This window comes from Ctenocephalides felis, unplaced genomic scaffold (genome assembly GCF_003426905.1).
Source record: "Ctenocephalides felis isolate EL2017-DRISC unplaced genomic scaffold, ASM342690v1 CF-g0.4_SCAFFOLD_01492, whole genome shotgun sequence".
Taxonomy (NCBI): Eukaryota; Metazoa; Arthropoda; class Insecta; order Siphonaptera; family Pulicidae; genus Ctenocephalides; species Ctenocephalides felis.
The window spans coordinates 24,600,900-24,628,874 of record NW_020537646.1 but is presented as its reverse complement, the minus strand read 5'-3'; the positions used below and the strand labels follow the sequence as shown (position 1 = coordinate 24,628,874).

At 28.1% G+C, this 27,975-nt stretch overlaps 1 protein-coding gene across 1 annotated transcript; it reads right to left on the bottom strand.

The window, feature by feature from the left end:
* Positions 1-1,542: 1,542 nt before the first annotated feature.
* LOC113371082 (glycine receptor subunit alpha-4) lies at positions 1,543-26,677 on the bottom strand. Its single transcript, XM_026611728.1, has 10 exons — positions 26,628-26,677; positions 25,126-25,202; positions 24,723-24,822; positions 11,419-11,573; positions 9,069-9,224; positions 6,783-6,923; positions 6,282-6,511; positions 4,221-4,352; positions 1,989-2,182; positions 1,543-1,871 (listed from the first exon to the last, which is right to left on the bottom strand). Exons 1-10 carry the CDS (start codon positions 26,675-26,677, stop codon positions 1,694-1,696), a joined length of 1,413 nt encoding a protein of 470 aa, XP_026467513.1. The 3' UTR covers positions 1,543-1,693.
* Between the last annotated feature and the right edge of the window lie 1,298 nt (positions 26,678-27,975).

Sequence of the window (27,975 nt, the reverse complement as noted above, 5' to 3'; positions counted from 1 at the left end):
TAACTAATTTTATATAAATTTCAAATTTGCTAAATGTTATTCTAATAATTTGTTAAGTTATGCCCATAAAGGATTCAATGTACATGCAACTTTCTAAATCATTTATTATCGATATTTCCATCATCTTAAAATATTGAAGTTTTTTCAAATGCATATTATTATTATTAATATTATTATACAATTGTTATTTACAAAGAACAACAAAAAATATGTAAAATCCAGGCACAGAAATTTACTATATAAATAATTACAGCTATTTAATCTGTTAAATTACATTAAAGGCAGTTTGTACACGCGAATCTTGAAGACCTTATTGATACAACCTTTTTTTTATCCTTTGGTTAATTCAGCTTTCGGGAAATTTATTTTACTATTTCTAAAACATTTAATAAATCAAGTATACCTATTATGATATTTTAAAACTTGTTTTACTACCATGGTTCTGGGAAGCTATTCTTAGAAAGACGCAATGAAATAAAAATATGTATTAAAATGTGTAATGTTCAGCATATTCTGATATTATATGTTGCCGATATTGGCGAAGTATAGAAAAATAATTGTGGTTCTACTTTTGAAAAAAACTTTCTTTAAGAATCGACACATTTTCTGTACATTCAATGTATATTGCAATGGTTGTTGTAAGTAACGAATAAACTTGTCCTGTTTGTATTTGCATAAAACAGTCAGATCGCCACAAATTTCTCCAAAATAGAAACTTCTTCTATCTTCAGAATATTTTCTATGAGCACATATAATTTTAGAACCAAGTTGATCAGTATAATATGTATTTAAAAAAAACTATTTGTTGAACTAGCATGAAAACTTATGATTAATTATCAAATTAATTTTAGCTCACAACCTAGAAATTAACTTTGCGTGCAAAATATACATGATTAAAAATTGATAAATCTTTATAGAGAATCATTGTATGAATGTCAATATGTATGTAAGCTTCATTACTAAAATATAAATTTATGTTAATAATATTTTAGTGACTTTTAGTTTGATGTGATAACAAGAATTTTTCTAACGCCTTCGCTAAGAGCGACATATATATACCGCCATTTTAACTCATTGCGATACCGTTCCATCCCCATAGCATACTCGTATTGAACCCGTTGGGTTGACCATGGGTCAAACTACGGTTCTGACGTAAGTGTCGCTATGGGTTCACATATGTTCATATATGGTACCAGTGGGTTGACCATAGGTTAAATCTACAGCCCATTGTGACGACCATAGGTCGACCCTATGTCAACCATGTGCTGTGTGGGTTGACAACCGGGTGTACGAGTATCACCTATAGACCACACTCGACATGCAGGTATCGACCATTGATAATGATTGAAAAATCATTGTGTAAAAACTACCTGGGCGGCTGCCTGGCCCGTACAGCAGTGTCACTCCTGAGGACAATACTCTAATAACAAAAAGGTCAATGCATATATGTAATAATTCTTTAGAAGAAATGCTCAATGTAAACCCATTTTATTTACGCACATTAACTTTTGCCCAGAAACAAAAATGTCTCTAACTTCCAACAATTATTCTCAAAAATAATTATTATTTCTATTACCCAACCTTGCTACCTACATACTGAATCATTAACCACGTCTTCAACAAGATGATCCGCAGTGACGTCCGGCATTTCAAAGTCGTCCTCATAGGACGGAACGCCACTGGGACCCCTGTCTCACGATGCTGCCGTTTTCAGCAAAAGCACAGGCCAATAGACGATCACGAATAGTAAGAATAATGCGGGGAAAACTATGCGGGACATTTTGTCTATCTCTCGCCACATCACTTTCTCCAGTCCGGTATCGGTGTCCGTCCAAGCCACGCTCAGCATACTCTGACGCCTTGTGGGACCCCTAAAATAATAGATACATAATAATTAACTTTCGGAAAGAGAAGTAACTTGCCTTAAGGCCACTAATAACTAATTATCTTATTAAAAGTAATATTTGGATCTATATGAGATTGGGTACCTGTGAGGCACCGGAGGTCCTTGGGTAGCATTTGAATTAGTGGAACAGTTGTTTTTCGTGGAAGCAGCGCTGCTTTGCAAAGGAAGTGGTGTAACTGCTGTCCCAGGCGGAGTTTTCCGGCTTCGCACACCAGCATTTGGACCTTCCCAAGTTGCTACTGTGTTGCACTGACCTTTCTCCATCGCATTTATTCGCTGCATAAGATGATTCCATATAATTTAATGACAATAATATAATAATAAGAATAAAACTTAATTATCTCCAATGCTATGCAGAATAATGTAAATGGAATTATCTCAATACATTAAATATAAAGCAGTAAACAGATATCAAATTGATATTTTTTCTATTTACTATGGTATCACTTGGGGCACAACTAGTGTGAAATTTTCAAAAAATCGAATTTTCAATTTTTCCCTATTTCGATAAGTTATACCTTTAAAAATAACATACCAAAATTTTAAATCTATATCTTAAATAGTTTTTGAGTCATAGCCATTTAAAGAGTATATATATAGTATATAGTATAACGATCATTTAATCTTTAAACGCGTTTTTCTCGAAACAGCATTTTCCGAATTAGCTGCAACGATTACTCAAAAACAAATGATCCCATCGCTATCAATTTTATTTAAATGTTCTATATATAGTTCTCCGTAAAATGAACTATCGATTTTTTGATCGGATCAAAAATCGAATTTTGGCAGTCCAAAAACGACCAAAATTTTGGGTAAAATTTTACTTTTAAAAAAACAACGCCGTCATTTTGTCAATTTTTGATTTTTTTTCGTAGTTCATTTTACAGACAATATTATCTAGTTTAACGAGAATTTTTTTTTTAAAATTTCATCCACGTAGAAGGCCGGAATCACTGCAGCAGTTAATGGCCCTTTTTGTCGCGCCGTTGGAGATCGACGATGATTTAAAAAATATCTAATTTTTTTCTTTAAAAATTTTACTATGTATTCTCAAAACATGTATAAATATATTTCTGAAGTTTTGAAATGATTGATAAAGTAGTTTTTTTGATATAAATTCCCAAAAATCACCTTTTTTTCGGCGGTTACACTAGTTGTGCCCCTTAATGCCTGATTAATAAATGCAGCTTAACTTGCACAGAATTGTTTTAATATATTAGCAAAAATGTTGACTCCTTTTATATTTTTTGCTTATTTTTAAACTGCAATTAAAACTAAGAGCACTTAGAAAATTTGTGATTCTCATGGTTTTGTAATAGTTGGTCTATCTTTGACATAGTTTTGGCCAACCCTGTAATTGTCCTTTTTTAATATTAATAATATATTTTAAATTATAATAGCAATGTCGGAAAGAACTCAATTTATATGGTAACATACTTTGAAAATTTGAAAAACTTGGTGTCACTATGGTGACACACTTGAAAATTTCAAGTTAAAATGAATACCACTTACAGATAAAAAAGATTATACCTTGAGTTGCTTGAATTAAAATATACAGGTTGATATACATATATTATTATAATTGGAATTAAATAAAGAATACAATAAGTCAGTTGAATGGATAAATCATCAAATCATTTATAAAAGTTAATCGTAAGTTGATGAATTAAATAAGGTAGTTAGAACAGTTCTTGCTAAATAATTTAATTAATTCAAAATTAAAATTTATGATCCATAAATTTGTTTTTACTCGTATTGATGTTACGTCCAATTATTAGACTCTCCATGCACATGGCTTAATAGTATTTTGAGTCTTTTATCCTGTTCTTCATTGCACTTAATGAGTTATCAAAAGCCTTTCTAATATTTCTCACTTTTTTCAGATATAACAGATTTGTTCCGGTTTTCTTGTTTATTTAAATAAATGAGATTTTAATTCAGATTTATAAAAAGCAAATATCAAGAAATTTTGAAACTGAATGCAGTCAAACACTGAATGTATCAGAATTGATCATGTTTTTCACAAATCGATTTGGGCTATATAATGATATATGCTGAAATTATAACAATATCATATACGAAAAATTATAACAATTATTCAGAATATGCCATTATGTTATACCTCAATCGTAAATAAAGATTTTTCTATTATCAGGTAAATAAAAGTCTACTTTCTTGTCATACCAGACATGACGAGCACTTACAAGTTGATATATTAAGTTATTATTACTGTTTGTAACATAAATGATGCCAATAATTCCCGGCTACCGCGAGAGCAATTGGCCCCCGGCGAGAGATGCAATCAGCGACTCACCATATTGGGAAGTACTTTGCTGATCGCGCCGCGGTTTACTTGGTACTGCACTTGGAGAACCTTCACCACAACGAATTCGCCCAAAGCGGCGAACACGAACACCATGCAACCGGCCATCCATAGGTCAAGTGCCTGTAATCAATTGTAATTTAGAAATAATCAATAGATGATGTAATTACAGGCGCAGTAAATCTTTTCTAAGTGCATCTAGTTAATTACAAAGTTGTGGATTAGCAAAACGAAAGCTATTGTTAATAATGTTCAGAAAAGCAGATTTAGAAAGATTTTGTTAGTCAAGAGTCAAGTCTGACTGACTGTCAATTGTCTGACTGAGATACAGTATGTATGAATTATACCAAATAAATAAATTAAAAAAAAAAAAAGTCATTTGTTTGATTGCTGTAGATAACCAATGTATTGGCAAAATGCATACATACACACAAACATACACAAACACACGCACACACACACACACATATATATATATATATATATATATATATATGTATTTATAAATATTTGTATTACTAATATTTTTTATTTATGTAATTTCTGATGCGACGAATGATTAAATGGATTCATTCATTGAAATATTTTTATGAATATTTTATTAATGTTAATATATATTTAATTAGTATATACTATATACTATAGTATATACTATATAATAATATATATTTAATTAATATGTATATTTATATCTATGTATTTTTATATTTAAATATATATTATATATATATATATATATATATATATATATATATATATATTATATATATTAGGGTGGTTCGAATTTCTTTGCTCCCATATATATTAGGACATTTTCGAATTTCTTTGCTCCCAAGGGCGCAAATTCTTCCAAATGAATAAAACAATGAATCTCTATTAGTATTAGCTCTTAATATTTGAGTTTCAGCATCAGCAATTAAATAAATATTTTGCAGCAAAATTAATCTTGATTCCATGATGAATAGAATTTAAGTGGTTTATGAATATTCTTATGTGTCATAATATTTGAGTTCACGAAATATTAAATAATAATAATTGTTATTTCTGATGGATCGAATCGTTAAATTTATTTGTTCAATAAAATCAATTATCAAATCTGGATATTTTTGAAAATATTTTAATTAATTTATTATATTATATTAATTATTATATTAATATAATTAATTATTAACAATTAATTATAATATATATTATGTATTGTTTATTTGATATTATTCATTAGGTTAGGTAAATATGTTCATTCAAGAATATTTTGATTAATTCATGAAATAAATTAATTGTTATTTTAATTTTAATAAATTCGCAAAATTATTCATTTGCGCCGGAAATATTAACAATCATTTATTTTTTGTCATTTTGTTGAAAGACTGTGATACCATAAATAGGGTTAAATGTATTAAATTATTAACAAAGACAAAAATCAGTTGAATTATGATTAAAGGTTATCGAACCCTGATATTAAAAATGTTTGTCTATATTAACAGAAAGTGAAAAGAGTTATTTATATGATTCCGAAAATCATTATTCGAAACTCATTAAGCATTTCACACACATTCGATAATGTGTGCAATTAAATAGTAATTAAGACCAACTATTATTGATGATGTTAGGTAAATCGACATATTTATTTGGTGTTTGACATATATTAATCACATGATTCATTAGCTTTTTACAAAGAATAGTAAATAGAATAGAATCTACGATCACTGCATGTTATGTATTTTGCATATTATAGCAGTATTAAGAGAAACACAGCCGCGAAGCTGGATAAAATTATTTGGTTTCAAAGTTCAAATATCATTTATTAGTTTACTAGTTAGCTTTAAATAGTTATGCATTTATTTAAATGGCATAACTAGCCATTAATAAAGAATATCAGTACCATATTAATATACTACAAATAACTGTTCACACAATGTATAAAATTAAGAATATAAAATCATTCCCCCTTTTTTTTAAATAAACTGATAATTACTTCTATTGTGTACAATCATTCCAACATTCAAAAAATAAAGTGAAATTCAAAACATATATATTTCTAATTTTACTCACTTTAACATATGCAACTGGAGGTATATCGGCTCTCAACCCTGTAAACATAGTAACCAATGTCAACATGCAGGTTACTAGTAAAGTGACACGTCCAGGAATAGCGTCCAGACCCAACCAGAAGCTGAACCAACTTAACATTACCACAAGAGATGATGGTGCAAATGTCTGAATTAAATGATGGCCTATTTGTCGTTCGAAACGAAAGTATACAGCTAGACGAGAGAAATTTCCTAGAATGAAAATTAATTTAGGTCTTTTTTTGATGAAGTTTTTTGATGAAGAGGTTTATTTTTTATTTATTTTTTTAAATAGTTCACTCGCTTAATAATTATATAGTAATTGCTTAGTTAATTATGAGCACGTGTATCAATTGCTCAATATCGATCCGAAGATTTCTGATCAAAACTTTATGAAAAATAAGTGTAATTTTCATAATTTAATATTTTAATAACTTTCATTACTCATTGTAAAATATAATAATAAAATAGTTATTTTACTTACCATGTTTTTCACTCATGTAAGCATTAGACTCTTCCAACTGCAAAGGTCTGCCAATATTGTACTGTAAAAGTTTTAGTTCTGGATTTACTGTAACACCAGACCTACTCCAACGCAAACGCACTTTCTGATTTGGATAAGAAACTGAAAAAGGAATCATACGAATTTAATAATAATGAAATAAATAAAAGAGGCTAATTACGAAATTAGAGGAAGTCCTTTCTCTATTATGATCTATAAAGGCGGTTTTTTTCAATTCATGTAACGAGACTTTCACATTTGAAAATGCGCCAATATAATAGTGATAAAGAGTAACAAAAGCATAAGGAAGCAAAATCTAATCTCAATCAAAAGGTAGTATAACTTAAAGCTGTAAATATTAATGGTTCGAAGAGTAATAGATAATAAAACAAAAATAAAATTCGTTATTATATAATTAATAAAATTATCATTGGTATTTTATCAATCGCTTGTTACTTCTTTTTTTTTTAATAATAATCAGCATATAAAGAAAATTATTTTATAAGATTTAAGACACATTTTAATAGTTTTAAAATTCTCTCTTAATATGGACATTCTCGAACTTCGTTGCTCCCAAGGGCTCAAATGGTTTCAAATTGATAAAAAATAATTCTCTAAAAGTTTTAGCTATTAATATTAACTTTCAGATAGTGCGCAATTCAATCAAACTTCGTATGGCATGTAAAAATAGCATGGAAAAAATGTTGAAAATTTAAAAAAAAAAATTAGGTATAACTTAGCGACAAATGAATTAAAAGTGAAAATTCGTGTCATTTTTTACTGAAAATTCGGCGCTCTGCAAAATTTTTGAAATTTTTTTCATACTATTTCTATACAAAACTTTGATTGAATTGCGCTCTATCTAAAAGACAATATTAAGAGCTAAAACTTTCAGAGAATTGTTTTTTATAAATTTGGAACCATTTGAGTCCTTGGGAGCAAGGAAGTTCGAAAATGTCCATCGTAAGGACCACCCTAATGTATATATTGAACGGTGAATTCCAATTATGAATTAGACATAACTTGAGATGAGAAATCCAATTCAAAGATTACCAATTTTTATATGCAAATCAAAAATTTAATTAATATCAAAAATATAAGTTTTAAGTAGTTGAATCTAAAAAATAAGTTTTAAACAGATATGGATTTTAATTTTATACACGAATGTCCTCTGTTTCTGCTTTTTAACATTGAAACTGATTTTATTTTGTCTCTTATTATGAGAAAGTGATATGTAAAAATTAAATATAAAGATACTTAATTCAAACTTTAAAATAATCATTTTGCCAAAAAATGTATTGATAATTTTGTGATAAAAATTATAAAACAAGGGAATGTAAGCAGAAAGTGGACATGCGAATACAAAATGCTGTTTTATTTTATTGCGAATTATGATTTTTTCTGAGTAAAATTAACTTTAAATAGTTTTATTTAATTTTGTTAATGAAATATTTTAATTAATTTCGAATATTTAATGAAATCATTAAAGGAGTGATTGTATTACAGAAAACTATGTAATTATAAGCGAATAATATGTAAAATATGATAGCCCTGATCTAACTCCAATATAACCATTTTATAATTTTAAATTTATTGATATTTAATTAAATGTTATGTGCTTATTGAATATAATTTATATAGTTATATTGGTATTTATGTGGTTGCTCCATTGTGTAATGGAGCGTGTGAACGGGGTCGTGAGTTCCAATTCTAATCTGGACAATATGACATCGTGCAGTATCAATGTCCATTATTACTTGAAAAAAAATAGGTAAAAAATATCAAAATTATCAAAAATATATTTGCAATTGAAATAGCCCATTTCGGTCACTGCGGTATGAAATGGCAATGAGAAACCTCCCACACTATTCATTCCTTAATCTAGCTGGACTTTAACTCAGCTCATGAACCTGCCCTAGGGCAGTACTATCCATTTATTGGTATTTATAAGCTAATTAGAATTCTAATATAAAACGTTTTTTGTTTTTGGTAAATTTTGATAAACTTTGGAAAATTTACTATATTACTTTAGCATTTGCCAGTGCAAGGGTGCAATCAGTGTCCAATCATAAATTATAGTTGACAAATTAATCGCAACTACAATAGGCAATACTTTAAAGGCATCGCGTGCGTTTTCTTCGGATTAGAAACTAGTATATCTAAATGCATTAAATTTGCATAAAAAGCCAAAGCTATCTAATTGGTAATTAAGGATCTACTTTAGTAGACATTAAATTCAGCATAATAAATTTAGTCGGTGTGACTTACAGCTTTCTATATATATGGGGCAATCTTGAATATCCATGGGGTATAGCTGGAACTCCATCTGGCACGCTATTATAGCATGCATGCGAGCTGCATATCGCACGGTTTTGTTCCGGTAAAGAGTCACTGAAGAGAATTTATGCTCCAGAGCGGCAATTTCTAAAATGAAAAACAAGAAAAGCGATTAAACTCATTTATGCTTCGATAATAAAAATTATAGTTAGTCAGATAACGATTGGTTAATAAGTAATAACTTAGAGATATAAACTTATGAAAAACTTCAATGACGAGATAGAGATTGGAGAAAGTACTGTGAAATTAATATATTATATATCCTTGATAAAACAGCTATTTCATTGTGATAGTGTCATTATACATATTATTTTATTATCGTTTTCTTGAAATAATTATGACTTTATAAAATGTTCAATTCATTTTGTAGTAGCAGTATTTGTATGGCATTTGTAGGCATTTTCATTATCTTTTTTAGTTTTCACTAAAACTAGCAAACAAACAGATAATTGATCAAAAATGATCTATTATTATTATTATAGAGTCATAGAGCAAAAAGAATTAATAGAAATGCATCTTCAGAAAATAAAAGTTTTACTCTAAAAATATAAAAAACATGAAAACTTATAGTTCTTAAGCGACATGACTTGTCCCATTGGACTATATTTTAACCGTGATACACAGTGAAAATCTTTTTCTAAAACAAACATAAGAGATATTTGAATATTAAAATGTTTTTTGTTTAGAAAAATCTATCGAAATGTTGAAAAATTAAGATTCTGTATATTAAAAAAAATCAAATAGGGATTACAGATTGCATATATATATTATGTTTTATTCCAGAAAACTCACATAGGGGTCTTAGGATTTTTGCATATACAATTTGGTAATCATGCGACTACAACTACATAATTTTATTATTTAACTTTTAGTTTAATATTTTATTTTATCTAATGTTTTGAATTTTCAATTAAATAATGTTTTTAAATAATATTTTTTAAATTTGGTATATCTTCTAGTAATTTTGCATTTTTATAAACTTGTAAAATATTTTTTAGTTATTTATCGCATTTCATTTCAATTATTTGGTTGCAAATAAAGATTTCAAGAATATGTTTCAATGTCGAATAAAAAAAGTGAAATTTTTCATATATATAATTATAGATTAAAAATATCTAATAGGCAACTATCCTGTAATTAATAAAAAAAATAATAATATAACTGCAACTAAAGTAAAACTATCATATAAGAATATTTTGTTTTGAATGACCAGTGTTGAAACATATGAACTCATAACATTCAATATTCAATCAATAATTAGAAACTTTAATTGACAAGAATTAGTTCAACTGTGCATTTCGAGTAAGAAAAAAATTAATTGGTTTAAATTTAGTTCAAATTACCACTGAAGATGACATAATATGTGTTTTATTTTGGCGCATTGGCTGATAAGTAAATTATATACAGATACAGGGCATTATATATATTCGTATTTTACATTGAATAAATAATGTAGCTATTGTTTAGTGAAATCTCTATAAAAAGAAAAAATACGTTGGATCTGTTTGCCTCCTGACAGTATCTTTTCTCACTCTGCGCATTGGGCAAAAAGGGTCGGATGACAAGCTATTAGAAAAAAAATGTGAAAAAAAAGTATTTTCATAATTCGGAAGACTGGACTCTCATTCGAACCCCTCTATAGTAGAAATTACTAAACCTTATGGTACAAGAAGATTAAAACGACAATGGCCTTTAGACTTGGTCTTAGATTAGGTCTAATATAATATTATTATATTAATTGTTAAACTGAGATGATCTCATTGGAGCTCTTCTTAGGCATCGCTCTTACATTGTCATTTTAGCTCATAGGAATGTTTATGTATTTCTGATTGCTAAATAAAACGAGTTAAAAAAAAAAAAAAAAAAAAAAGAAAAAGAAAAAAAAATCGGAAGAGTTAACTGAGAATTTTACTGAACATAGTTGAATAGTTGGTAGTTTGATACGTGATGTGTTCTATTTGAAAGTCCAATTGGACCTTAGTGCCCTCCCGCCTTACCATATATATATATATTTATATATATATATATACAAAATTATATATATATATATATTTACAATATATATATATATATATATATTATACATATATAAGTTATTGTTTAATGAATAGCAGAATAATGAAAAAACAGATTTTTACAAGATTTGCAAATTACTTTTATACATACTTCAATTATAGAATCGTAATATCATCAATACTGACAAGTGAATGTTATGTTAATAAATTATCCCGATCGAGAAACTTATATTAATCTCCGATAGTATTAAATCCCAGTAACTCACCTGCCACTTTGGAATTGAGGAAGTAAGGATCCGGATGCCATAAGTTATCAAAGAATTCCGGAGGAAGTGTTACATAATCATCTCCTTCTTCAAATATATCATCCGGAATGGAAAGGCGAGATTCAAGCCAATTTTGCCTCACAAACATATCCACGCTGCAATGAAAAGCGAAAATTAATTATCATCAGCCAAAGCTATTAAAGACCTGTTAATAGTGTAAATTTAATTTGCAAAATGATTTAGAGCTGAAATTAGTAATTTATAATATTAATTATAAAATGTAATAGCTAATTCACTACTGGAATGCTGACTGAGTTTATGAGTTTAATGATTAATAAGAGTCATTTGTCTCGTAACCCGTGTTAGCAATATGAATAAGAAGTCGATGTGAGAAAGAGAACTACTGGATATTTGATTTTACATAGAGATATAATAGGTAAAAAACTCACTATTACACCGATACTTACGTTTATAACAGGGGCTAACCAAAAATTAAAAAAAACTGTTGAGTCTGAATAATAAACTAGTGGGGCGCATGGCATCGTGCCTTAAGGCAAATTGCTGGAACTTCCCGTACCAAAAGATATTTTTTTTAAAAAGATTAACATTTTTGAAAAAAATTTACTCTGAAAAAATTAGATTTTTGAGAAACTATAAATTTTTGACAAAAATTTACTTTTTTTTGAACAAAAAAAAACCTTTTTGAAGAAAAATTGATTTTGAAATATTTTGGAAATTCAGAACATTTTTTCAAAGCAATCGTACTGCTTTAACTGCATAGAGAAGAAATGTCGAAGCGCGTAAGCGCCGCGTCGCCGTCTAACGGATAAACATTGATAAAAATTTATACTTATTGTTAAAATCTCTATAAAATATCTAATAATTTGATATGCATATGTCTAATGATCATTTTTGACCGTCAAATGGCATTCTTTTTTACTTTTTTTACTAGATCTCCGAAACCGCTAGACCTGCCTTCATGAAAATTTGATCAGTTCTTGTTGTAAAATGTTTTTTGAATTATTCAAATCGGACGCTCCATTATCTTAAAAATTGAGTTACCGTTTTTGGCACTTTTTGTCCCATATCTTCGGAACGGCTAGACCTGCCTTTGCCAAAAACTAATCAGCACGTCTCCTTATCAATACAAATCGAATGTTTTTTGAATTATTCAAATCGCTTCATCCGTGTTCCCGAAATCGTCGACAAAAATTTGTATCCGTACACACACACACATACATCCATTTTATCTAAGGTGTGCCAAAATGTTCAGAAGGTTTCAAAACGTAATAATATATAAAAAAAATTATTTTCGATTTTTTTTGCTATTACTACAACTTGCCTTACGGGAGGTTAATAAAAGTAAAAAAATTGACTTCTAAGTCAAACTTATTTTTGTATTTTATGACTAGCAAATATTTTCATATTAGTGAAAAAAACCTATTTTTATATTTTATGACGAGCAATCATAAAAGTATACGCTTCAGCATAAAAAGCATCAAGCAACAAGCATCAAGCATTCGTTTATATATAGCGCTAAATAAATATTAATTAAATCTAAGGTCTAAAACAAATCAAAACTCGTAGTTGTCGGTAAAATATCGATATGCCATAAACAAACTGACGCCAGACATTTTTGAGTATCACATATTTGCGATGTATAAACTGTACAAATAAATTATTTACACTTCGTCCAGCGGAAGCGCTATTGCGAATTAGTATTTCATATATGCATATGTTAATGTTAAAATTGCGAATACAAATACAGGCCACGGTTGTTTAGAAATACTCTGCATGCGTTCTGAATGTATTAATCTAAAATTCATATGCATCATTACATTGATGGTCGATCTAGTTGCTTGGGCCAAGGTTAGCGAAAGCAAAATAGGGTAAACATAAAAAGGGTTGAGCATAATTTAAAACTAGTTGAAAGTTGAATTTTTCCTTAAAGCAATTTGAATAAAAGTCGTGCAAAACTGACAAACGCTAGTCTGTAATATCGAGTTACATCTAATGGGTTTTAAAATTTTGAAATCGGTTCATCCGTTTTTGAGAAAACGTCGACTGAACGTCATAAATCGGCTCGCATACATGCACATACTTTTTCCAAATTTGGTATAATTCGATTCAGAATAGCTTGAAACATCGACAAAACATAAAACTAGCCAATCGGATTTTTTGGTAAAAACATGAACTTCTCCTTTGGGAAGTAAATAAATAAGAGAAAGAAGGAGCTCAAGTTGAGCCTAATGGAATAAAAAATTTTTTTTAATTTTTTTTTTATTTGATCATCTATCTACAAGAAATATAAAATCAATTGCATGACATAGAATTGAACAAAGAAAAAAAAGCTAAGATTTACATTCATTGATGCAGTTCTTTACAGTATGATATATGGATTGTCAAAAAGAAGAAAAACAAAAAAAAAAAAAAATTAGTACTCATTATTAAACCTAAAACAAGTCGTGGGGGCAATTTTTTTTCAGTCATCTGAATTGGATTGGTTCTAGCAGCTTTCTTGCAAGGCTATTTGGGTGAAAGGTGAGCCTGTTACGGTACTTTAGTCAAAGTCTGGGAATCTCTTCTTTAATAAAAGAGACACCCAGTTGAATAAAAAAAATATATTCCTTGATCTTTCTTTTAAGGTAGGATACAAATTAAGAGAATTCAAAAATATTGAATTAACGTTTTTATTATGTTACGAGATAATTGTGAAAACAAACAATGTTCTTTGTGTTCGCAAAATAAGACAGAAATAGGAGAATAACGTTTCAAACAACATTCAGTGCTTTGGCATAAGTAGAATTATAATATGAAAAGACTATTTATTATTTTGACCTTGTTAATTTCATGTTACGAATATTTATTTATAAACATACTTTATTATTGTCAGTATTATAAGTCGTTATGCAAAAAAGTCTCAACTAAAGTGCAACTAATATGCTTTGAATATAAGAATAAATAATTAGGAACAAAAATATACAGTTTTGAAAAAAACGGTTAACATTCATTTCATTTTGTCTGAATGTAGAAAAATCGTCAAAAAGACGTAGAAAACTGAGAATGCAATACCCTTTGAACAAGTAAGATTTTGAGAAAAAGAATATGATTTTAGAGTGCTAAATAGCGATTACTTAGTTAGCTTAAAGAATATCTAATATTAAATATTAAATAATTACAAAGTTGCAAATTTAATTACAAAATAATGAAACAATAAGTAGTCTTGTATAATAATGAAATAATAAGTAGTATTGTATTTGCGGCATTATGTTTCCCAATGTGGTTTTTACAGCTAAACACGAATCAAAATTGACGAAAGTCAAAATTGAGGAATTTATTTATCATTCCTTCTGATAATGAAAGTCCTATGATTTTTATCGTTTCCTGGGCTTTTTTATTTTAAATAACTTCTGATTTACTTAAGTGATCTATCAAGTTTTTTTTGTAGAATGCAGCAGTAATTTGCAAACATATTTTTAAATATTCAATTTCAAACCTGTTTGCAGATTACTCAGGAGCAATAGGGAGTAAGTATGTTTTACCTTGGCATAATATGAAATTATATTTCCCAAACCCTGGTGTTCAGATCTGATCCTTTCGAGCAAAAAATATTAGACATTGTATTTATGTAAAATGTACTATGAACTGAGCATTCGCATGTTCGCTTAGTAATGCAATCGTTTCAATTGTAAGTAATTGTTTAAGTGTGCCTTGTAATTATACTCAATGACTTCTAATTCATATAATAGTTCGAAAGGCGGTTTTTATTTGAATGTCACTTCTCTTTAATAATATAATAGTGACATAACAAATGAAATGAAATATTTGATATTTTGAAGAAATAAAAGCTTTGGGAAGTTTTGGATTGATGCAGTCGTAAAAAATAAGCTTTGTAGAAATCAGTTGTAACATCTGCTGATAAAATTAAATGATCAAATATTTTTGGTAAAATTAAATATTAAAATTCTTTAAATTCAAATTCAAGCACTATATATTACAAAGGTATCGATTCTATTAATGTAATTTGTCATCCGAAAATGGAATATATTAATGTATTCATGTATGCAGAATCACCCGACATTACGCAAAACCAACTAAATTTTTGAGTATACACGTAATTGTTTTTTTTTGTCCAGACAATGGAATAAATATTGATTTTTTTTAAATTACGAAATCACAAAACATTGCTAAATATTACGTTGGACTGCATATTTCGTCTAATATGGTAATTGTATTTGTAGAAAATATTATTTTACTTGCATGCTCATGGACTGATATAGACAGTATGTTATAAATATAGTAATAATTTTAATAGAAGGTAACAAATGTAGTAAAGAAATCTGTCATGTTTGCAAAATTGGACAGAAAAATGTATTGTTGACTGAATAACTTTTCGAAGTAGAAGTTTGTGTTCTCGCCGTTCCGAGTCTTTCTCAAAAACGTCGTTTTCTCAAAAACGACTGCACCGAATTCAAAATTTTAAATTTGTTTTACATTTGTTTATATTTAATTAAACTCAATAAGGACTCAAGTTGATTAGTTTAACGAGACGATCAGCCGATCCATTTCTCTACAATTACCACAAATCTGCACAATTTTTCATATATGTTCTCGCTAAAAATCTTGAACCGATTTTGAAAGTTCAAAAACTGTTCGAAATATATCAGTTGAGAATGATATGCAGATAAGTTTTTGGTTTAGATTCGTCGAGCCATCTCATAGTAATGAATTGCTAAATTTCTTTCTCATGATTTTTTATGAAATTGTTTAAAAAAATGGTTTGAAGTTTAAAAAGATGAAGGGCCGCGCTTTACGTTCCGGATTGGTCCCGGATTGGCCGGGACAGTCCTGGATTTTCACTTTGTTTTCCGGGTTATTTTAAAAGCATGATGTGTATCGGATTCGGATTTAAATATTTTGACCCGGATTTCTAGAAATTAGTAGATGAATTAACAAATATTATGAAAACAAACAAGTGCTAATTTTTTAAAAATATTTATGAATAAAATTAAATAGAATATTATACAAGGCACAAAAGCTCAAAAAACATATAGATCCATATAAGATATAAAATCATAGTTGAAAAAATAAAACATATAATCGAATAATAAAGTTCTTACTAAAAGCCCGTAATTATTATAAAAAAATTATATAAAGAAACTGTTATTATATATATACCCCCCGTCTTGGATTAGCATAACTAAAATTTGCCGTCCCGGTTTTGACTTAGAAATATATGGTCATGCACTAACAAAATATCATATTTGTGATAAATTAGAAATATGTTTATATTAATAATAATATCAAGTTCTATGTATTTATGTTACGTAGTTATGAAATTTATTAAAACTCTCCTTCGTTAACTCAGGTTGTTTGGTTATAATTTAACCCTTGTTTCTTGGACTGTATTGAACACTTATTTCTTTGTATATTATGTATTTGTTTCAGTTTTTATTACAATCACTGATTTGTCACTAAGTTATAAGTGAAGAAGATATATTTATTTGATATTTATTATATATGTTGTTTCGCGGACTTTACTTTTAGAAGTAAACAATTAGTTCCATTAAAACACTCTGCCACCCCCTCTACCAGGGGTAGCAACCATCTCGTGCAAAAGCTCAATGCCATGAAGATTGTCACCTTCATGGCCAATATAATAAAACGAAAATACGTCCTAACATTCAATTTTATTTTATCCTAATCATGCAACCTTTACTTAAGGTTGTGCGGTATTCTATTCAATTTTTTATTTTTTAACCACTTCTAAAGTGATATAGATTATAGATAGCACGTTTGGAAGGTTATTGATCTGGTGACATTCGATAAGTAATTTTAGAACGTTATTTGTTACTAAAAACTAATGTTACTTGATTGCTCTTCTGGACAGATGAAAATTTTAAAAGCCAGTATCATCTTCAATTTGGTTCCGTGTCTTGTTCGAGAAATTTCTCTTAAGAATCAAGACAAAGTCAATTCTGCTACCGGAAACCGATCTAAATTTGCGGATATCCTTCGACGAATGTCGACATGCACGTTGCCGAAAGATCCTAAATGAGCTGTTACAGTTAATTGCATCGTGTGTTGTCAGTTGTCAGACACGCGAACTTCATAAATGTACCGGACAAATACCATCAACTCGAATTACAAGATTAATGGCCGAGACGTATTACCGAACGCTCTGCCCTGAGAGAGGCATCCGACCATCCGACATCGGCGGAGTCGCCCACGCCTCCACTCCAACGAATTCTTGTTGCTTTGTATTAATGTTCAAATTACGATATCAAAGTAAGTTGAATTATTCATTTATTTTTTGCCTTTAATGTATTTCTTTATATTTTGTTACACTGACATTTAGAAATGAGGTCGTAAACAAAGATATGGGTTAAGTGTCTTCAAAAATAAATGCAGATAAATAAGGAAATATTTTGAAGGTATAGGAAATTCTGAAAGTAAATTAAATTGATTTTATTTGCAATGCTATAGCTAGTACAATATAATTTTATAACATGATTTTATCTGCATTTACATAAGCAATTTAAATTAAAGAAATATATATTAAGTTGCAAGAGAAGAAAATAATATTTATTGTGTCCATTTTGCGTTATGAATCTAATTCTCGTAAATGATTAAATGCAATATGAATTTTAATATAATAAAAAATAATTAACGGAAAAAACACTACTAAATGAGATAATAATTTAATAATTGTGGGAATTTTGCATCCTTGCTTAACTTTTGCTTTTCTTTGTTTTTGAACAGCTATCAAATCTTAAAAGTTCTATGCGCTGTCATGTTACATAACTTCCTAAGTAATCATACTTCTTAAAAAACTTCCAAGTGGTTGACCTATCTATATTTTTATAAATTTTATAATACCAGCAAAAACTAATTATTGGTTGGTAGCACATTTAGATCTATATTATATCAATTAAAAACTGATATCACCACTTTTGTATGGGGTGAGTATCGTACCTGGATCATAAGGTTGTAAGATCAAAGACTTTACCACTGTGTTGAGTAAAAACCCCGAATATGTTGTTTAAGTATTAACCCTGAATATAATGTTTCATTCCTTTAATAGATAATTACATATATAAACTTTATCGGAAAATATAGCTCTAAATATAGGGGGAAGTCCCTGAGTGCCGGACACCTGAGGTTATTTATAAATAAATAAAAAAATATTTTACGATATGTTTATTAAATTATGACTTATGTTAGATAACAAAGTTAGAAATCAAACTAAATTACCAAAAACGCAACCTGTAAATTTTAAAAATAATAAATGCTATCATTCAAACTTTGGTAATTAAAAAGATGATTTTACAAAGTGGCACCTAGTACCGGACATTTCAAAATAACCAGCATTGAACACATATGTAGCCATCTCCACACTCTGGAATGTCTGCACATGTGTGTTTGACGAATATTCTTAGATATTGCAAAAAAAACAACTCTTTTGGCTGGACCACACCGATGCCTCAGCTGGAGCATTCATCATAAGATTTTCATTCTTTAACTAGGAAAAACAAAAAATGGGAATATGCAGTGGCCGTTAGCTTTCATACAGACAAAAATTAAATAATTAGAATAAATTACGTCAATTCTCACAAGAAATATCAATATGTTTACTGTCCGGCTCTAAGGGACGACTTAGTGTTCGGTGCTAAGGGACAGCCATGTTCGTTCATTTGATGGTGTCTACTAAAATTGTTTAAAATACCTAATAATATTCTACTATTTTACGGATAACAATCAAGTACTACTCTTATCTTTGAATGCCACTCAAAAGTAAATGCATAAATATACTAGAATTACTTCCATTGTTATTTAGGTGACGCCATGATTTTGCGCCTAAAACTGCAAAGGGTACCTCCCGCCGTGGCGGTGTGTATCACAGGTGAGTCTTGGCGCGTGATCCTGCACCTGTGTGCCCCCCGCGCCCCTTTCACTCGTATTTTTAAATATAAAGATTTATACTCGCTTAAATAATACGTGTTAAATAGAGTGTCCGGCGGTAGGTGCCGTCCGGCGGTAGGTGCCGTCCGGCGTTTCGTGACTTCCACCTAAGTAACATTAGGAAGTAAATGATTATTGGCAAATCAAATAAGTCGTATCAAATTAGTAGACGCGGAAATATATATTCTGTAATCAAATAAAAGTCATACATTAATAGCATTTTTTATTTTTATATATATATATATATATATATATATATATATATATATATATATATATTTATACGCGGGTAAAATTTTTTTGTCAGTATGACATTGTGCAATTCAGAATCAATATAAATCTACGGATAATGCCAGCTTATAGATTATTCTACAATTTTTATAGAATGTAGTATCACGTACTCGCACAAAAAAAAATTTTTTCTATGATAAATTAATTCAAAACGATATTGAAGATTAACCACTAACAAGTAAAACGGTTATAATTCTTTCAGTTGAAAATAGCTAAATTTTTGTACAAAAAATACATACATTATATATATATATATATATATATATATATATATATATATATATATAAGTACACTTGTGTAGTTTTAATTAGAAACGAACTAAAATAAAGCCACATTACCGTTGCGAAAACTACAATGTGATTGTCATTCTGCTTCATAACAATCCAAGCGCCGCTATTTTAACAGTAGCAAAGTTATTTAAAGTAGAATGTAGTTTTCACAAACGATATTACGATCAGTAATTACATTGTTCCAAGTGCTAAGAAGCCTGTAAACGAACTAACTAATCCATTCTTTGTTAAACTAGCACAATATTCTCTTTTGTTTAAATTACAAACATAAACTTACTGTAATTTCCGCTAGAAGTGGATTGTGGAACAATAAACGAAATGAGCAAGTAACGACAATGAAGGAATAACAAAATATTTGAATATTTTTCTTTAAATTTCAGTACTTTTGAAGTACATATTTTTTGTGAATTATAATTATTTTTTGAATGAATAAAAAAATTTTTGTGAGAAAATCTGCAAAAAGTTGCATTTGCAAAATACTGATCAAATAAAAATTGAAATATGACATATTTATGTCTTTTGTTACTCCGTTAACTACATACATTCATAATAAAAACAAAGTAAACTAGTGGGGTGTATGGCATCGTGCCTTAAGGCAAATTGTTGGAACTTCCCGTACCGTAACGAAATGTTCGAGAAATATTAAATGTTTTCAAATAGATTAATATACATTGTTTAATATTTATAAGAATTATATAAACTGAATTGCAATGTTGAAACTATTTGTTTAAAGTATATTACAACTTTAGTTCATTCAAACCGAATGCTCCATTCTCTCAAAAACTCGATTTCTATTTTTTGCACTCTTTTCTCTTTATATCCGTAACTGCTGGACCTGCCTTTGCCAAAAACTAGTCAGCACATTTCGCAATCAATAGGAATCGAATATTTTTTGAACCATTCAAATCGGTTGATCGCTGCGCCCGAAAACTTGACCGAAAATTTGTATCCATATATACACATACACACACATCCATTTTTTCTGAGGTATGCCAAAAAGTTCAGAAACCTTTAAAACGTCGAGAAATGCAAAAATTTTCATTTTGATTTCTGGACGATTACAATAACTTACCCTATGGGAAGTTAATAAAACAAAGGACGAAAATTTCAAAAGATAAGATGTAATTAATAATCAAATCAATGATTAATATATACCCAATTAACTAATCGAATACTTAATTAAATTGAGAAATATTAAATAAATTTACCATACAGGTAATAAATAATGGTCCCAAGGAGTACTTCTGTGTTACGCACATAATTTTTTCATGGGTAGGTATGTTCATTATCATTAAATGAAAAAGATTTAGAAAAATGCACAAAAAAGTATTTTGTAAGTAACAAAAGGTTGTAATGTTGATTAAATTATCATTTTAATCATTAAAATATCATTGCCTTTGGTGATCCAAAATTCCAAAACTGGATAAGTATTTCCCTATTTTAATTTTACTTATTTGTATTACTGATTACAGTATTACTTTTACTTTTAATTATATTTTTAATTGCTGTTGTTGAAATTAAAATGAAAATAACTAACAAGTTTTATTTCTAGAAATTAATCAGTAATGAACTTATTAGATACATATATGTAGATCATACTATCTGAAAGGATTGCTCATCTATTTCAATTTTTTTGTCTTCCAATCACTTGCAAAATGAAAGTTTTGATTTGTAAAAAATCCATCCATAATGACTGACAATAAATGCCGAAGAATTTTATATTGAATAACACAGTGTCTATATACTGGGAACATAATTACAATTTTGATTAGAAATATGTGGAACTAATATAAACGTAGAAAGCTGAATAAAACGTATCCTCATTCATCTCGAACGGCGTGAATAGCAAAACTTTCGATTGGAATAGAAATTATGGTTTAATAAGCGATTTGAATTTGGCTCATTAAATTTAATATACAATGTAAAAGCAAAAAGTTTTTGTTAGTACGATATATTGTCAATAAATATTTACTTGTTGTGTAATATTTATTTTTAAAAGGATTGAATTTACTAGTTATTGATAATACAAACTGAAAGCGAAAGTTCTATTGTTAATTAATATGAAAGGTTAGAGTCCGTTGGTAATAAATTTAAAATGTACACTTATAAATATAGTATGGACGATTTAATTTTATAAAATGATTTTAAAATATCTTATAACAATTAATTGATTAATAAATATTTATAATTTGCAAATCATTTGCACATAAACTTGACAAATATTACTGTAACTTCTCGTAGGGTACGTTATAGTGATCGCAAAATAATGGAACATGAAAATTTTTGAATTCGATTCTTATTGATTTAGTGAATATCTTGTTACATTTTTGCGAATCGGAGATATGCAGCAAAAAGGGTAGTTTGAGAAAATGGCGTATCCGATTAGAGTGACTCAAAAAGCATATTGCTTGTGTCGTTTATGATGTTTTTGTTCTTGTAGAGAAATATAGATAAAAATCGTCGCCTAAATATAAGCACTTATATTGTGTTAAATCTATAAAATACGATTTACAGCATTTATAATAATCATTTTAAAATTTTTAAAACAAATTGTTCTTGCTCATTGATAACTTTTTATTGAAAATTGGGAATGTTTAACTCAGAAGTTCCAGCAATTTGTTTAGGACACATGCTATGGTCCATTAGTTGTAGTAATAACGCAAGTAATACATATTCTAATAAAACAATGAGAAAGATTTTTTTGTAAAAAATTATGACAGTAGTAAATAAAATAACTTTTGTTAAGTATACCCAGAAAGGAAAGAAAAATGATAGTTATGTAAAGGTAATTTTACTTCGAGTATATGTTTTTAGCAATATTGGTTTACTTAAACCAAACAAAATTTGAGGACCATTTATCGCAAAAAGTCATCAATAAAGAATGATAAACGAATCGAAATCATATAAAGTTATTTCAATTAACAATTTAACACCAGAAAAAAATTGGATATGATTGGATCTCGATAAGGTGAATATCATTGCCCTTTCATGGGAAAGTAAATTTTTTTTTTTAACAATTACTTTATCCAATGGATTGAACCCTGATTTTGTTCGAAAACCTATGAGCAGTTATGGATGTATTTTTCGAGTATTTCATTAATATTTACAAATTTGCGCGCAGTAAAGCAAGCAAAAAGCTTTGCCTACCTTTTTCTCAAATACCGTAAATTGTATATTTCATTATACATTATGTGTGTTGCCGTGTAAAAGCTCCAAAGAAATTATACAGCTTTTTTGTTCTTATTTTATAATGGGCTAAGATAAGAAAACGAGCCATGAACAGCTCGTACATATTCTAGCTTTTGTTCAATATAATATACACCGTGTGCAATAAATTTTGATATGCACAATTACTGTTCACGAAACAACATCGCAAATTATTCATTTTAAATACTGATACAGGAAAAAATGTAGTAATGAAGACATTAAAACGATATAAACGATAAACCAGTCTACGTTATAAAGGAAAGGAAAGATTTTATCGCTTCGTGAAAAGTAGCTAATGTTACACTTTTTTCGTGATATATTACAAAGTACACAATTTTGCTTGAAGTGCTAAGTGCTCGTTCTAAATTTAATCAAATTTATTATAATTGTAAATGAATCCAGGATTTTTAATTATTCATAAAAAAGCAAGTAAGTCGGAGTTTGAACGTATTGTTTTCAAGGCATAATTTTACAAAATATATCCATAAAATTTACTCTAATTAAAAAACATTACAATATTTATGTAGTTATTTTTTATATGATAGCTAATGAAAATATATAATCTATGATGGAATCGATATATATATATATATATATATATATATATATTTATAAAGTCCAGTATCATCAGTACATATGTGTTCGCAAATATAAAGCCACAATCTAGCCGGTTTGTGTAAAAATGAATCCGACAAACCAATATTGGGTTAGCATACAAATCGCCCAAGATCAACACAAAAATAGGAAAAGAAAATGAGAAGTAATATATTTTGGAATATAAAAGATTTAGCTAGATAAAAATATATAACCGTTGTTTATAAAATAAAGTAATTTAAAATAATTCATCTATTTTAATCCGTTTTATTGAGAGTACTGCCCATTTGTTTATAATTTTCTTAATTTTATTTAATTTGTGGAATGAAGGTAAAAAATAACTACAGAAGAGAAAGTCAAATTACTCTTTATGCCATGATATTTTATTATATTACTTTTGTAACTGAAATTAATTATAAGTAATGTAAGTATTATTATTATTAAAGGAATCGAAAATAGTCGCATTGTGGATTATTGAATAGAGACATTTTCATTTTTATAACATTATTAGTATTCAGACAAATTCAGAATAAATTGAGAATGCGAATGCTTAACAAAAGGAAGTAAAGACAAGGTTTTGATTTTATTATATAAATGTTTTCTGAATATCAATAATATCTGATATAAGCAATTGTAGATTAATAATTCATAGAAACCTTTAAAATAAATTTAAACAGTAATATTTTATTTTATTGAGAAATGCGTAGAGCGTATAACGTCGATTATTAGAAATTGTATCCTTAGCAATAAGGATGTTCCAACTATTCAAATATTTGTACATATCTATTCATAATTTACATCATAGTAGTAACATATTCATATTCATACACTGTCAGTAACTGTCGGTAAGGTAATGCATAAATTAACAATAATAAATGAATTATTTTCCATGCATATGTCTGTTTCATCATCTACTGAATGGTTTAAATTACTATTCAATTCAAAAAATAAAAACTTACCGAAAATCCATGTCTTCTACATTGATTGAATTTATGTCTACTACATAAATGCTAAAGTCGACAATTACTGGATGTCCTTTCCGAGAAGGTGGTCGAACTTCTGCAAGAACAAACAATTTATAAATTATAAGATACTTTTAATTGTAATAAGATCTAAGTACTAAATACTGTTACTGGGCAATTTTGAATCAAACATAATTAAAAAATATTAATTTCAATGTGAGATACCACATAATATAATGAAATATTCAATTTAATTAAAAATATTTCCATGTTATATTCCACACTTACTATAGTTGGAAAACTGCAATTGTTTTAGATAATTCAATGTAATTTTAATTATATATAATTGTATTAAATTAAATTCAAGAATAAGATTCAAGAATAAGTCTAATTTGTTCACCTTTAACATAGTGTTCAGGTAGAACAACTCTTGGTTTGATGCTGTAATTCTTTTTGCAACCAACTTTGTTGCAAACACTGTGAAAAGAAAAAAAAACATGTTAATAAGGTAGAGACAGTTTGGAAATGAAAAAATATTTTTGATAAATATCTTTAAAATGTAATAAAATAAGTTTCATACTAAAAGTTTAGCTAAAGAAATGTCACAATTAATTAAATTATAATATAGCATAAACAAGACGAGCCTGAATAAAATATTCAAGAATATATTCATAGTATATAAAATAAAAAATGTTAAAATCATTGTATAAACATTTTGCTAATATATTAATAATGCGATTGTTTTGTGAAGAAGTTTTGCATATATTTATGATTGAGAATCAAGACAACAAACTTTTTTAAAACTTCCGTGATTTTAATTATGGCTGTAAATAGTTTATATAAAGCAGAAAATATTACTATAATATTGGAAAGAAATTTGCTTATCGAGTGAAAAAGTTGCGTGAATTGAAAAAAAATTTAAATCATAATTGTGAATTTTTGTGAAGCAGAAGATATTATAATATTGGAAAGAAAGTCTTATTTAATCAAGCCAAAATAGTCTGATAAATTTCTAGAAGGAATCATTGATTTCAATATTTTTGTTTATTTATAAAAATGAAGATAAAATTGCAAGGTTATACCTATGGTTGTGAATATATTTTTAAATTCATTTATAAGTTTAATTTAATAAAAGCAATATCTATTTTTATCAGAAATACGTAAAATGACAAAACGCCCCGGTTTGGCCGGGACAGTCCCGGATTTTCACCTTGTGTCCCGGGTTTTTCTGAAAGCAATATTTGCAGGGTTTCGAAAAAGTACATGTATAAATTGCAGTTACTTAATAATAAAATTACAACAATCCATAAAATATTTGATATATACAACGAGTATCGTTACCTACCTAAACAATATCTTTTAAATGAAAAAATTGCCTAATGCAAAATTCCAAAAGCCGATTAAAATAGCAACTCACATTGATAAATTTGTACTTTCATTTTCAATTTTACGAAAATTACTAAAAATTATGAAAACAAACTTTTACTAAAGTTAATTATAAAGAAATAATATATGATATATTTAAAATAGCAAAACTTAAAGTTGCCGTCCCGGCTTTGTCTCAAAAAATACGGTCACCTTAATATGATATAGGCCTATTAGATAAACATAACAATTTTCTATTTTGAATATTGTTAATAAAAAGCACCCATCATTTTTCATCATTTGAAGAGTAACTTTAACTATGAAGAAAGATTTTATGCTTGATATGAAAATCGTATAATTAATCTTACAATTAGTATGTCAACATAAATTATTTTATTTGACTATGACATATGTGATTGAGGTACGTAATTGATTACATATTTATCTCGAAACATGAAGATAAAGTATGATTTTATACAAAGACTATAAACTGTAGATTTCCATCTTCCATTCTCGGCTTAGCAAATTGTGACTTACGTTGTTAGTAATGAATAAATAGGAAGATCTTTCGGTTTGCAATAAGCCATTTGCATACTAAAGAAGTAATTTGCTATGCGCATTCGAGTGCGAACAATAAAAGAAGTCTTCTCGAGGCGCTGGATGCTGCAAGTAATATAATGAGGATATGCGTCGAGACAGCGCGAGGTAAAACTGCCTACTGCAAAGGCAAATAAAACAAATAATTTATTGATATTGACGGCTTTATACCAAGCGCAAAGTGGTAATAAAATGGATTTTATTATTCAATAAATGTTTAAATCAAAATATAAATGAGATAAATGGCTTGTTTTACATGTATGATGATTAATTTGAAAGGCTTGCGTATAAAATGATTTTGTGATCATATTGAATTGTGAAGTGCATAGGAGCTACGTTTTCTAAAAAGATTAGACAATTTATCATAGTAAGTAACAAATGTAGTCAAGTGAAAACTTGTACAATTTTACAAAAATGTTTTATATACATCTTTTACGTAAGATTGTGTTTGCTCTTCATTTTACTTGAACAACAATGATAAACTGAAATTATTTATTCGTCAGAAGTAAATCACTGCAATATAAAACTAAACTATTATCTTTAAAAATTATCTATTGAGTTTTTTTTTCATATGTCATTATCAAATATAATTCCGTTCATAAAAAATCGGCTAACATACACACAAACATACACATACTTTTTCCAAATTTGGTCTCATTCGATTCAGAATAGCTTGAAAAGTCGAGAAAAAATAAAACTAATGAATCGGATTTTTTATGAAAATAAACTTCTTCGGAAGTTAATATTTGATATTCTACAATAATCTAAACACTAATTTTGTTTAGAATTTTCTTTTATTTTTTCACTTCCAACATCAATCAAAACTTATACGTTAGTAGTTCTACGAGCTATTAATTAATAATTATTAATGAACTTTTTCGTATTTTAGAATGCCCATCGGTTGGCTTTTTATATTTGATATGTTTGTATTATTAGAATTTAGTTAATTTATAATAATATATTAGAATTTAGTTATTTTTAATAATAATAATTTGTTTTGAGGCAGCAATGCCAGGAAAAAGCTTTTCACACTTGTAGACATATTTTCATCTAAGTATTCAAGTAAAATTCGATATCACTACTGCTTGGTATCAGACTGTTCGATACGTTCTAGTTGCAAGGCAGAAGCTCTTACCACTTAGCTATGAAAAATCTCTTCTTTATGAATATATTTCATGTGTTAAGTTTTATACGATCATTTCTTCCGATCTGATTTAATGCAAACTCTTAATTAGCACGTGATAATATCGAGCAATAAAAATGCATTAAGCCACTTAAAGAAGTGCGT

Bases quoted from the DNA above. Each gene is read 5' to 3' on its own strand.
- LOC113371082 (XM_026611728.1), bottom strand. From the start codon at position 26,677: ATGGCTTATTGCAAACCGAAAGATCTTCCTATTTATTCATTACTAACA. The intron at 25,203-26,627 runs GTAAGTCACAAT...TTCTTTTCACAG, and splicing joins ATTTATTCATTACTAACAAC to TGTTTGCAACAAAGTTGGTT. The intron at 2,183-4,220 runs GTGAGTCGCTGA...CATCTTATGCAG, and splicing joins GCAAAGTACTTCCCAATATG to CGAATAAATGCGATGGAGAA.